This window comes from Malaclemys terrapin, chromosome 8 (assembly GCF_027887155.1).
Source record: "Malaclemys terrapin pileata isolate rMalTer1 chromosome 8, rMalTer1.hap1, whole genome shotgun sequence".
Classification (NCBI taxonomy): domain Eukaryota; kingdom Metazoa; phylum Chordata; order Testudines; family Emydidae; genus Malaclemys; species Malaclemys terrapin.
The window spans coordinates 65,473,658-65,488,177 of record NC_071512.1 but is presented as its reverse complement, the minus strand read 5'-3'; the positions used below and the strand labels follow the sequence as shown (position 1 = coordinate 65,488,177).

Genomic DNA, 14,520 nt, shown 5'->3' with positions numbered 1-14,520 from the left:
TTCCTTCCATGTTGTCTGTACAGTGAGAGGTAACTACTTGGAATCAGGAACTAAGAGAGACCTGGAAGAAAAGAAAAATATGAGGCAAGTTAAACATTAATTTAAAAAAATAGCAAGATTGATCTTTTACTCTATTGAAGGCTCAGATTTTACAGGTATAGTTAGGGCAGGGAATAGTGCTACTAGAACTTCCACTTTACGTAACTAGTACCCTAATATAGTGCAATTACTCTGTGTTTCAACGCTCTATGTTTTTTTAGATGTGTTAGGAAGGTGTGGCCCCCCACCTTCTATTCAAAATGGAGACATCATTTCTGACCTATTGCCAGTATATGCAGCAGGCTCTTCAGTGGAATACAAATGTCGAAGTTTTCATGGAATGACAGGATCCAAAATAATCACATGTCGCTTAGGAAAATGGACAGCCCCACCAGTATGCTCAGGTACATATAAAATTATCCTTGTGATATGAAAAAGAAAGATGACTTTGCTCTTGTTTTTTTTTTTTTTTTGGTGGGGGGGGGGGGGGAGACAATCTGGCAGAGACTAGTTGGCATATCCACCTCAGGCACAGAGCATAAACTCCAAGGGAGAACCCACAGAAGAGTTTCTGTGAGTTGGGGAGGAAGAACGCAGTATGATGTGGATAGAGCTCATCAGAAATTTTCCTACTGATAAAACACTGATTCAAACTTTTTGCAGAAACATGATGATTTTGATAAATCTCCATAGTTGTTTGCCTTTCTTTCTATGCATCCTAACCCAAATGTTTTTACTAGTGCTGCTCTCAGTGGGATGCTACTCACCACATAAGGAGCAGAGGGAAGCAGGGCCTTGGCAGAAGAGCTAGCCAACCACAAAGGGGAGCATAAAACTCATCCCCCTCTAAACTGTAGTGGAGCATGCAACTCACCCTGATCACACCATAAAGCACCAAGCTAAACCATTGGTTTGAATGGAGATGCAATGGTTTTGGAGCTATCCCTGAGGTGGAGAGCCTCATGCTACCCCAAACAGTTTCTTAAAGTTTAGCTATTAGATACAGAAGGCTAAGTGATATGTAGAAAGCCAATAGCTGTGTAGCTCTGTGATAATTTTTCTTCTCACTTTCTTGCTGCCTTTATCCTCTATTTCCAGGGAAATTCAATATGTTAGTCATTAAAAAAAGCTATAGCTTCACTCATCATGTGATTTTTGGTATGTTCCCATGCCCCTCTTTTGCTTTATGACCCATCCTTTTTGCCTTATGTCCCTCCCCTAAGTCTCATTTTTGACATGTGCATTTTTGGTGCTGGCAGCCGTCTTGAAAAAAGGATGGAAGTTTTAAAATTTCTGATTCCATTTCTCCTTTCTGGAAGTAGTAGAACTGAATGAAGCTTTGTGGCCCTTTCCTCATTAAGAAGAAAATATGTTTTTATGCATTTAGTGCAATTTTAAATAAAGTCTAGTAATCTGGTGTACAAAGTCTTAATGACAGAACAATACAAAAAAGTTAACATGCATGTTTTAGAAAAAAATAATTTTAAGACAGTTTTTAAATAATTATTTAGAAGTGTACTAATTTACAAAAATCTTAGTCATGGCAGAACAAAGTGTTAACACATATATATTAGCATCCCTTCTATCATTTAAGAAAAAAATTAAATGCAGCTAGTTCACTTCTAAATAAAGCATTATGGTCAGAGGAATAAAGGAGAAGTCTTAATACATATACAGAATCATGCATTTTGAGAGACAAATATTTTTGTGCATCTAGAACAGTTCTAGCTCATTAAATAATTATACAAAGTGAATGATAGAGAAATAAATGATAGAGAAATAAAGGAGTGTTACATAAAATCATACATTTGTAGAGAAAATTAAGTTAGTACATTTCTAAATGAAGTCATTGCATAAAAGAGCTTAGTAACAGCAGAATAGAGAAATGTTATGACGTTAATATGCATTTTCCTCATTTTTATAGGAACATATTTTTAATTCAGTTAGCATATTTCTGAATAAAATCATTAAATAATTATAGAAAATATTAATGACAAAGGAATAAAGAAGAAGTATTAATATATACATATAGAGAGAATTATGCACTTTTAGAAAAAAAAATTATGCAGATATTACAATTCTAAATGAAGTTGATTAAACAGTTCCACAAAGGTCACAAAGTATTATTTAGTGACTATTTAGAAAGGCATTAACTTCATGAAATATATATTTTCTTATAAAAATGCATAATTCTATATACAGTATGTATTAACAGTTCTCTTTTATGTCTCTACCTTGAGACTTTGTATAATTAATTACTATTTAAATAAGTACTAAATATATAAAAATATTTTATCTAAAAATAAGAAAAATGCATGGTGTGCATATATAAAACTTCTTTATTCTCTGTTATTTAGACGTGGTACAATTATTTAATTTCTTTATTTAAAAATACAGTAAATGCATAAAATAATATTTTTCTCTAAAAATGTGATTTTTTATATGTGTGTGTGTGTATATGTGTATATATATATATATATATATAGGAACACTTGATTCTGCCATTACTAACATTTTTTGTCACAACTGTTTTTCCCCACAGAAAAGATGCACGTTAGCCTTTCTTTATTCTTCGGTTATTACAACATTGTACACCTGTTTACTAGACTTTATTTAATATCGCATTAAAAATATAAAACATTTTCTCTTGTTAAAATGAGGAAAGAGCAAGAAACATATATTTCTTTTCTATTTCTAATGCATCTGATAAGAATAAATTAAATAGAAAGGATTTTTTTTCCCCCAAAATGGCAACCAGTGCCAGAAATCAACATTTCAAAAGTGAGACCTAGGGATGGGCCATAAGGCAAAAGGGGCGGGCCATAAAGCAGAAAGAGGGCAGAGACACATGTTAAGTTATGTTGAGTAAAGGTATAGTATTTTATTACTCATGTTAATTTTTAGCCTTACCATTTTCAAAACTTTATCTTGTTTATCCCAATCTCACTTCCCTTTCTGTGAGAAGAGGAGCAGAGAGAGAGGAAAAGGCAGTTTGTATTAGAGAGTAAATTTCAGATGATGACTTTGGCTTCTCTATGGATTATTTTTAAAATCCACCCGGTGAAGGGTTCTTTCTAAAGGGCACAGCTTAGCCACATCTATGATTTTATCAGTTATAGGGACATCAGGAGGTTTTTGTGTCCTGGGATTCTTTCTTTCCTTTTTCCCTCCATTTGTGTGGTACTTCTTTCTTGTATGACAGGGATCGGCAACCCTTGGCATGCAGCTCACCAGGGTAAGCACCCTGGTGGGTCGGGCCGGTTTGTTTACCTGCCGCGTCCTCAGGTTTGGCCGATCACAGCTCCCACTGGCCGTGGTTCGCCGCTCCAGGCCAATGGGGGCTGTGGGAAGCGGTGCAGGCCGAGGGATGTGCTGGCTGCAGCTTCCCACCACCGATCCCTTTGTATGATTTACACTCATTTATCTCTCTAGCATTATTCTGTGTTTCATATTCCACTCCTTTGGCCCGTATTGTCCCAACTTCTATTTAGCTTGTATCCTCTTACCATTATTTTACCCCCAGTCTTTCAATATGCAGATACCATGGTAACATCATAATTCACAATACTCTGAGACAAGTGCTGGGTGCATCAAATACCCTACATGGTAATATGGTCCTGGAGAGAGTAGGTACTTCACATGGATGCACATCTCAGTTGATTGATCCACATGAGCCTTGGGAGGGGAGGAGTTGGGTCAAAGCCTCTTACTTTCTGTTTCTGTGCTAGTCAGTGCTCAAGACAGAATGGTGAGATTAGTTGGGCAGAGATGATTAACCCAAAGGCTTCCAAATTAACTTGTTTGAAAAGCAACCAGAATCAGATTTTGACAAAGCTAGAGTAGCTAGTTACCTATTTTGCCATCAGTTCCATACTGCTAGTATGGAAGTATCATGCTGTGTCAACTTTAAAGATATATCTTGTAGTATTTTGTGTTCAGTTCCAATACCAAGAGGATTTTTTAAAATTTTCTTTGGAATCTTTCCTGCTCTATCACAGTACATTTGATAGCACTATTCTGTAATATATGTAATCTTACAGCATTTATTGTAAATAATCTCTGATGTGCATGTTTTTTATTTCTACATTAATTTTAGAGGCTGCTAGAAAGTGTGGGCACCCACCTGCTATTGATAATGGAGACGTCATGGCCTTCCTACAGAAAGAATATGACTCAGGTTCAAGAGTGGAATACAAGTGCCAAAGTTTTCATAGAATGAAGGGATCTGCCTTTGTTAGCTGTGAGTCTGGCCAATGGACAGACCCACCAGTTTGCTTAGGTAGGTACAACTATCTACGATATAAAAAAGAATGTGATGAGTTGTGGTATTTTTCATATTATGGGCCCAATTCTGAAGTCACCTGTACTGGTGTAACACCAGATTAATTCCATACATCTGAATTGAGTTACCCCTGATTTATACCGGAGCAAGTGTGGGGGAGACTCACATTCTTTATAGGGACATCAGTGCAGATTTTTCAAAAGGAAAAGATTGGCAAATAGCAAACACCCACACCATTATAAATATTTAGAATGAACCCCCAAAATATATCTTAGTTAAAACCTGCAACAACCATTACAATGAAACTACCATTTACTGTACATGAAAAAATATATTCAAATATATATTTTAGTTGAAAAGATTTCAACTATAGCAGATGCTGTGAAATACAATTCAATAACTTATGGAAGACCAGTAGGAATATTGGTCACTGCTCTTCAGTACTTGGAGTAGACACGATGCTGGCATGAGCAGCAGGGGATTCCACTTTTACCCAGGGGGAACTCTAACCGGCATAAAACCAATATAGTCTGCTCTCTCCAACCTCCATATGTTGAGAGTGAGAGGGGAGGGGGTGGCTGGAGTACACTGTGGTGCAGTGATCCCCAGCTATGCAGCTACCTCTGTGTGGTTCTTAAATTTATGATAAACTGATCATGTAGCCCACCACATCCCCTTTGTCTTCTGCCATGTCACTTACTCAAAGGTCAGGGTGGGGGGAAGAGGACAACGGGAAGCCCGATCTGCCAGCTTCATATAATCAAAAAGTAAGTATCCTTCCACATGGATTGTATTTTGTTGGCCTGATATAGCTAGATTCTGGCCCACTTGCACCAGCTGAGTGGCACAAAGGGGTCAGATTGTAAAATAGAATAGAATGCTGTCTCTCTCTCTATTCAGCCAGCCCCAGTCTCTTCTCTGTTCCTTCCCACAATATGACCCTGGTTAGTATGAAAGCCTCCTTCTCTAGAGCTCCTTCTTGTTCTCTCAACCGTACCATCTCTCCTTTTCTGTTCAATCTTATCTGAAAATATTTCCCTGCTTTATTTAGCTATTGTGCTACAGCAGGGCCAGGGAGAAGTGGGAGAGTGGTCGAGGGGAGATATATAAGCCCTAGGCTAATTAAGGTGTGGTTCCCTATAGACGAGGGTAGGTTACTATAGGTTAATTGGAGCACCTGTAGTCAATTAAGTGGTTCTTAAATTTATGATAAACTGATCATGTAGCCCACCACATCCCCTTTGTCTTCTGCCATGTCACTTACTCAAAGGTCAGGGTGGGGGGAAGAGGACAACGGGAAGCCCGATCTGTCAGGAAGTTCCCTGTCAGGGACTTAATTAAAAAACCCTGCTTCAGGCAGACAGTGTGGTGTAAGGAAGGAGAGAAGACTGGAGTTTGGAAGTGTGTTGCTGAAGAATTGAAAGACCAGAGAACTGGAGGACAGGGAGACTCCCTCCCCCAGCATCCAGGACCAAGGGTAACCCTACCCAAGGAGGGAAGATGGTTAGAAACTTGAAGGTGTTGAGAGGGGCTGGGGCTCAGAGTGAGGAGCAAACCCAGACCCCTCCTCCCTTTCTCTCCTCTACCACCTTCCCGAGCCATTAGAGGGGCCCTTGGCACCCCAAGAGCAGGGGCAAAGAGTGGCGTACTTTCCCCCTGCCAAGAAAAGTGCGGGACCCACCATATCAACATCGGCCATTTTGCCACACATGGTGTCTGGAGTGAGATTTCTGTCCCGTGAATGTAACCCAGATTGGGTCATGACCACCCCATCCCCAAGATGGAGGACGTGGTCAAAGCACTGGTGTAAGCCACCGCTGCCCAGCAGGAAGCTACCCGGGTCCAGGCAGCCACCCATCAGGAAGCCATGCGGCTGCAGCAGGAGACTAATCACCTGCTGATGAATCAGGCCACCCAAGATTGGGCCATGCTGCAGGAACTCGTGAACCAGGTGAAGGCCCTTACAGAGCTGAGCCGCGGGTATGGTGGGACATGAACTACATGGGCCAGCTACTGTCTGCAGAAAATGACCCAGGAGGATGATGTGGAGGCATACCTCCTGGCCTTCGAGAGGAGAGCCCTACAGGAGGCCTGGCCCCAAGACCAGTGGTCAGGCATCCTTGCCCCATTTTTGTGCGGGAAGGCACAAAATGATATGACCGCAGAGGAGGCGGCAGATTACCCCCTGCTGATGGCAGAGAACCTGGCCAGGTCCAAGGTAACGATGGCCTTGCGAGCCCAGAAGTTCCATGAATGGCAGTATTGTGAAGACAAGACACTGCGGTCGCAACTGTTTGACCTAATCCACCTAGCCCGGACATGGTTACGCCAAGAGGCCCTCCGCTCTGAGAAAATGATGGAGCTCCTGGTGCTGAACCGCTATATGAGGGGACTATCCTCGAACCTGGGTAGGCCAGAATGACCCTCCATCTATGATGAACTGGTCACCCTCGTGGAGAGACAACTGGCAGCCCGTGAACTGTTTGAAACCCAAGGAGGTGAAATACGGTGTTCCAGGAAGCCAGTCCTGACCCAGAGGCCCTGGATTATTGAGAACTCCAAGAAAGCCATAGCTGAAAGAACAGGCACCAAGGAGCGGCCCACGGCCCTGAAGGAACCTAGGAGTCTGGGGCAGGAGGGCTGTGCAAATGGGTCAGAAAGCCCAAGACAGAGGGCAACCTCCGGATGAGATATCATTGTCACAAGTGTGGGGAGTTGGGGCATATAGCAGCCCAGTGCCCCAACAGAGAGGAGCCCATGCAAGGCAATCTGGGGGATCGCAGGGACCAATGTGGCCTAATCAGCCTGGTGGGGGTTGCAACGACCCCACATGAGTACACCAGGCCAGTAAAGATGAACAATATCCAGACCAGAGTGGACTCTGGGAGTGCTGTCACTCTGGTCTCAGGGAAGTTAGTGGGGCAAGACCAACTGAGCGGGGCCAAGAACATAAGAATGGCCATACTGGGTCAGACCAAAAGTCCATCTAGCCCAGTATCCTGTCTACCAACAGTGGCCAATGCCAGGTGCCCCAGAGGGAATGAACCTAACAGGTAATGATCAAGTGATCTCTCTCCTGCCATCCATCTCCACTCTCTGACAAACAGAGGCTAGGGACACCATTTCTTACCCATCCTGGCTAATAGACATTAATGGACTTAATGTCCATGAATTTATCCAGTTCTCTTTTAAACACTGTTATAGTCCTAGCTTTCACAACCTCCTCAGGCAAGGAGTTCCACAAGTTGACTGTGCACTGTGTGAAGAAGAACTTCCTTTTATTTGTTTTAAACCTGCTGCCCATTAACTTCATTTGGTGGCCCCTAGTTCTTGTATTATGGAAATAAGTAAATAACTTTTCCTTATCTACTTTCTCCACATCACTCATGATTTTACATACCTCTATCATATCCCCCTTAGTCTCCTCTTTTCCAAGCTGAAAAGTCCTAGCCTCTTTAATCTCTCCTCATATGGAGACTCGTTCCAAACCCCTAATCATTTTAGTTGCCCTTCTCTGAACCTTTTCTCGTGCCAGTATATCTTTTTTGAGATGAGGAGACCACATCTGTACGCAGTATTCAAGATGTTGGCATACCATCGATTTATATAAGGGCAATAATATATTCTCCATCTTATTCTCTATCCCCTTTTTAATTATTCCTAACATCCTGTTTGCTTTTTTGACTGCCTCTGTATCCTGCATGGACGTCTTCAGAAAACTATCGAAGATGACTCCGATCTTTTTCCTGATTCGTTGTAGCTAAATTAGCACCCATCATATTGTATGCATAATTGGGGTTATTTTTTCCAATGTGCATTACTTTACATTTATCCACATTAAATTTCATTTGCCATTTTGTTGTCCAATCACTTAGTTTTGTGAGATCTTTTTGAAGTTCTTCACAGTCTGCTTTGGTCTTAACTATCTTGAGCAGTTTAGTATCATCTGTAAACGTTGCCACCTCACTTTTTACCCCTTTCTTCAGATCATTTATGAATAAATTGAATAGGATTGGTCCTAGGACTGACCCTTGGGGCAGCAGCGTATTATCACCTAGGCCAACAAGGCCTAGGCCTAGGGTGGCAAATTTGCCCCCTCCCCAACTCCACCCCTTCCCCAAATCCCCGGCCCGCCGCCTCCTCCCCCAGGCGCGCCGCACTTCCCTCCTTCCACCTCCCTCCCAGGCTTGCCGCACTGGGAGGGAGGGAGAAGCGAGTTGCAGCATGCTCGGAAGAGGCGGAGCAGAGGTGAGCTAGGGCCCGCGGGCATGGGGAGTAACGGGGGGCCGGGAACCACTCCCCGGCCCGCCCCAGCTCACCTCTGCTCCACTGCTGCCGCCATCCCCCGAGCGTGCCGCAACTCCCCTTCTCCCCCTCCCTCCCCAGCTTGCCGCGGGGGAGCAGAGTGAGCTGGCGGGGGGGGAGGGGGAGGGCCGCGGGGTGGCAATTTTTTGATGGCCTAGGGGCGGCAAATTTGTTAATCCGCCCTTGCCTTGGGGAACACCACTAGTTACCCCTCTCCATTCTGAACATTTACCATTTATTCCTACCCTTTGTTCCCTGTCTTTTAAGCAGTTCTCAATACATGAAAGGACCTTCCCTTTTATCCCATAACAACTTAATTTACGTAAGAGCCTTTGGTGAAGGACCTTGTTAAAGGCTTTCTGGAAATCTATACTATGTCCACTGGATCCCCCTTGTCCACATGTTTGTTGACCCCTTCAAAGAACTCTAATAGATTAGTAAGACACGATTTCCCTTTACAGAAACCTTTTGTCCAACAATTTATGTTCTATGTGTCTGACAAATTTATTCTTTTCTATTGTTTCAACTAATTTGCCCTGTACTGATGTTAGACTTACCGGTCTGTAATTGCCGGGATCACCTCTAGAGCCCTTTTTAAATATTGGCGTTACATTAGCAATCTTCCAGTCATTGGGTACAGAAGCTGATTTAAAGGACAGGTTACAAACCATAGTTAATAGTTCCGCAACTTCACATTTGAGTTCTTTCAGAACTCTTGGGTGAATGCCATCTGGTCCCGGTGACTTGTTACTGTTAAGTTTATCAATTAATTCCAAAACCTCCTCTAGTGACACTTTAATCTGTGACAGTTCCTCAGATTTGTCACCTACAAAAGCTGACTCAGGTTTGGGAATCTCCCTAACATCCTCAGCCGTGAAACCTGAAGCAAAGAATCCATTTAGTTTCTCCGCAATGACTTCCTATCCTATCCTATCCCCTAGAACTGGAAGGGACCTTGAAAGGTCATCGAGTCCAGCCCCCTGCCTTCACTAGCAGGACCAAGTACTGATTTTGTCCCAAATCCCTAAGTGGCCCCCTCAAGGATTGAACTCACAACTGTGGGTTTAGCAGGCCAATGCTCAAACCACTGAGCTAGCCCTCCCCCCTCCAAGGAGCAATGGTATGCCGTAGTAGAAAAGGAATGCCTAACGGTTAAATGGGCCATGGAGATTCTATGGTACTACCTACTTGGGCGGCGGTTCACCCTTGTGATGGAGAATCCAGTAGATGCTTGGGGAAACTTCTCGTATCACAAACATCCGGTATGAAAGGAGGGTAATCCCAGTCTTTTCTGTCTTGTGCCACCACCTTTCGGATCATGCTCTTGAGTAAATCGCTCAACCAGACCATCTGTTTGGGGATGATAGACAGAGGTCCTCAAGGCCTGGATGCAGAGCAGGGTACATAAGTCTTTTATTACTCTCGACATGAAGGGAGTCCTTTGTTCAGTCAGGATCTCCTTAGGGATGCCTACTCTAGCAAAAGCCTGGACCAGTTTGTGTGAAAGTCTCCTTCTCTAGAGCTCCTTGTTCTCTCAACCATACCGACTCTCCTTTTTCTGTTCAAATCTTATCTGAAAATATTTCCCTGCTTTATTTAGCTATGTAAAGCATTTTGGGACAGGGTCAGTCTTAATACAGCTAGTGAATCAAATGTTCAATGAGACATGTACATACTGAAATTATATTTTTCTATTTCCAGAGCCATGTACAATATCCCCAGAAGATATGGAGAAAAACAATATTGGGCTGAAATGGAGTTCGAAAACAAGATTGTATTTAGAAAGTGGAAACTTTGTTGAATTTGACTGTAAAAATGGATATGTGAAGGATCCAGCATCTTCTGCATTTAGAGTACAGTGTGTGGAGGGGAAATTGGCATATCCTAAATGTAAGAGAAAAGGTAAATCTCCAGTGAAACTACAATATTGGTGAATTACCTGTCTTAATTTTTACTAGGGAATTCTCAGGTTTAAAAAAATATTATGGCACCATTGTGATGGGTACCATAGAAACATGTGGGAAATCATGCTTCCTGACCCAGACAGCTTACAATCTAAATAGAGAACACAAATGGTGGATTAAAGAGATTCATGGGTTACTTTGCTTGTGAGCTCTATTACTTGAGCTGGGACATAATTCCTCTGACATCTGGGCCTCTTTAAGTTACCAACAGAGCAGAAAAGTTTTGTAAGTGTTCTTGTCTTACCCCAAGTTCTCTAGCTGGCCCAATTCCTCATTCAGATAGCTGACTTCTATTGTGGTCTGCACTCATTTGCTTTCCCTCTGAAGCTGATTTTTTTAGCTCCTTAAGTCAAGTCCTTGCTGGACCTCATCACTGTTAGGAAGCTCCATATTGGGGAAAGATTTCATGATTGTCTCGAGTTACTGGGAAACCTTCTATCCATGAGGGTCAGTTTGCTGGTCCCCTCAATTATCTGTCTTGCCATTTTACACTGGGAGTGTTGCAGCTGGGCTTCTCAATCTGCCTAGAGACTTTGTAGTTGCTGACCCAACAAATATTTTCTCTCAGACTGCGAGTCATCTCTTCACATTCAGCACTCTGTCCAAAAAATGCTTTCACAGCTTTTCTGTGGGGCTACTCTTCCAGGGCTTTTCTTGCTGTCCACTGGCTTTCTGGCAACTTCTATCTCAGACATAAACAGCTTCATCAATTAATCCTCAGCTCCTGTGTTTATTCATCACTACAGACATGGGCAATGCAGCAAAAATTAAGGTGTGTGTGTGAGTGGAACACAGATTTGCCTTCTTCGTGACTGTCCTCTTCCTTTCTCATGCAGGCACCAACACCACCACAACCAGCAGTTTAAGTGTGCTGACCCATAAACTCCTAATCCCATCCACTCCAAATCAATGCCTGGTGTTGTGACCTGGCACACAGGATCACAGTGCAGATCAGGTCTGGCCCAGTCAAAAAACAATCAGACCACAGTCCAGGTTCCCCCCACCCTGGCTTCATAGCCTATACCTAGTAAAGCCCCTTGTATTACTTGAGTGACACAGAGGGGCCAGATTGTAAAATCGAGTCATGGTGCGTGTGCTTCTCTCTCTCTGCTCATCTGGTCCCAACCTCCAAAAGACTGTTCCTTTATACAGTATGATTACCGTTGTTTTGAAAGCCTCCTTCTCTCGAATTCCTTCTCGCTCTTCTTTGAGTAGTGTCCCAATGGGTGCTCCATTCTAGGTGCACTTGCGTCCCCTGCACCTTTGATTGGAGATTTCATGTAGTAGTGTCTGTTCAGCCTGCGCATGCATCCTGCTGTGTCTCGTGCACCACACTGTGGTTATCTAACACTATGAGGGTGAACTGCCCTGAATTCCTTTTCCAGCCTCAGAGAGAGTATCATTCTGCATGGGGAGTAGTCTGTTGGCCAGCTATGGCTAGATTCTGGCCCATTTGCATGAGCTGCATGACACAAATGGGCCAGATTGTAAAATAGAATCTAACCTTGTCTCCCTCGCTATTCATCTAGCCCCGGTCACTTCTCTGTTCCTTCCCACAGTATCACCTGGATTTGTGTGAAAGCCTGTTTCTCAATAATTCCTTCTTGTTCTCTCAACCTTACCATCTCTCTTTTACTTTATAAATCTTATCTGTAAATATTTGTTTTATTTAGCTAAGTAAACCATTTGGCGATGGGGTAGGTCTCAATACAGTTAGTGAATCAAATTTCCAATGATAGATCCACATGTACATGCTTAAATTATATTTTTCCATTTCCAGAGTTATGTATAACATTCCCAGAAGATATGGAGAAAAACAATATTGGGCTGAAATGGAGCTCGGAAACAAGAGTGAATTTAGAAAGTGGAGACTTTGTTGAATTTGACTGTAAAAATGGATATGTGAGAGATCCAACATCTTCTGAATTTAGAGTACAGTGTGTGGAGGGGAAATTGGCATATCCTAAGTGTAAGAAAAGAGGTAAGTAATCTCCAGTGAAATTAAAATATTTTTACTGAGGAATTCTAAGGGTTTTTTTTTTTTTTTTTTTTTTTTAAGAGAAATGGTGGGTTAAAGAGAGAGAGCTAACAAGCAAAATAACCTCTGTATGATTTGAGCTGGAACAATCTCCCTTTGACATCTGGGCTTCTATGGGATACCAACAGAGCTGAAAAGTTTTGTACGTGTTCTTGTCTTACCCAAGTTCTCTGGCTGGCCAATTCCTCATTCAGATCGCTGACTTCCATTGTGGTCTGCACTCATTTGCTCTGAAGCTGATTTTTTTTTTTTTTTTTTAAACCTCCTTTAGTTATTGCTGGAGCTCATCACTGTTAACAAGAACTATATTGGGAAAAGCTTTCCTGATCTCCTCTAGTTACTGGGAAACCTTTGTTGGTCACTTCCTTTATCTGTCTTGCCATTCTAGACTGGGAATTTTGCAGCTGGCTTCTCAATCTGCCTAGAGACTTTGTAGTTGCTGCCACAACAAATATTTTCTCTCAGACTGTGAGTCCTCTCTGATACCTTTCTGGGAAACTGCCAAATATTGCTTCAGTTTCTTTTGTGAAGTCTCCCACTCCTGTTTCAGGTCTTGTTTTAATTTCTTTTTATCTTCTTTTTACCTTTTTGGTCTGAGTGGTTAGCCAATACTCAGGGTCTTCTACCTCATTTTTTGTGTTTGGAAGAGAAATTGGGGATAGAGTCAGGTTTTCTATGAAGCAGTTTAATTTACAAAGAGTGTACACAAAGTCCTGTTTTTCGGAATGCAAAATGAACATCAGGAGGAAGTTTCTTTGCTTACAGTTCTAAGCCTGCTTCACATTCAGCACTCTGTCCAAAAAATGCTCTCTCAGCCTTTCCTCAGGGCCACTCTTCCAAGATTTCTCTTACTGTCCCCTGACTTTCTGGCAGCTTCTGACTCAGAGACACACAGCTCCACCAATTAATCCCCAGCTCCTGTGTTTATCCATTGCTAAGGGCAGGAGCTGTGCAACGGTATTTAAGGTATGTGTGTGTGGGCCATAGATTTGCCTCCCTCCTGACTCTCCTCTTCCTAGATACTCTACCAGCAACACAACCACAAGCAGCCTAATGCCTTGGCCCATGAGCCCTTAGCCCCATCCTCTCCAAAACTGAGCCACTGGAATTGTGGCCTGGCACACAGGATAACAGTGATGATCAGGTTTCGCCAAGTCAAAAAGCAATCGGGCCGCAACCCTGGTCCCCCTGCTCTCAGCTTCACAGCCTATAACTCGGCAAACTTCTTGCATGAGCTGAGTGACACAGAGGGGCCAGATTGTAAAATAGACTCTAACCTTGTCTCCCTCGCTATTCATCTAGCCCCGGTCACTTCTCTGTTCCTTCCCACAGTATCACCTGGATTTGTGTGAAAGCCTGTTTCTCGATAATTCCTTCTTGTTCTCTCAACCTTACCATCTCTCTTTTACTTTATAAATCTTATCTGTAAATATTTCTGTTTTATTTAGCTAAGTAAACCATTTGGCGATGGGGTAGGTCTCAATACAGTTAGTGAATCAAATTTCCAATGATAGATCCACATGTACATGCTTAAATTATATTTTTCCATTTCCAGAGTTATGTATAACATTCCCAGAAGATATGGAGAAAAACAATATTGGGCTGAAATGGAGCTCGGAAACAAGAGTGAATTTAGAAAGTGGAGACTTTGTTGAATTTAACTGTAAAAATGGATATGTGAGGGATCCAACATCTTCTGCATTTAGAGTACAGTGTGTGGAGGGAAAATTGGCATATCCTAAATGTAAGAGAAGAGGTAAGTGATCTCCAAGTAAGCTACAATTCTGGTGAATCATCTGACTAAAACATTTGTTAAAATTTTTACCAAGATTTTCTCAGGTTTAAAAAAATGCAATGGCACCATTGTGATGGGTGCCATAAAAACATGTGGG

At 42.4% G+C, this 14,520-nt stretch overlaps 1 protein-coding gene across 1 annotated transcript in view; it reads left to right on the top strand.

The window, feature by feature from the left end:
- Positions 1 to 14,520, top strand: part of LOC128842458 (complement factor H-like) — a 107,069-nt gene that overhangs the window by 88,686 nt on the left and 3,863 nt on the right. The window contains 5 exon segments of the mRNA XM_054038482.1: positions 261 to 443; positions 4,136 to 4,318; positions 10,328 to 10,528; positions 12,371 to 12,571; positions 14,184 to 14,384. Of these exon segments, the coding sequence (XP_053894457.1) occupies positions 261 to 443; positions 4,136 to 4,318; positions 10,328 to 10,528; positions 12,371 to 12,571; positions 14,184 to 14,384 (969 nt within the window).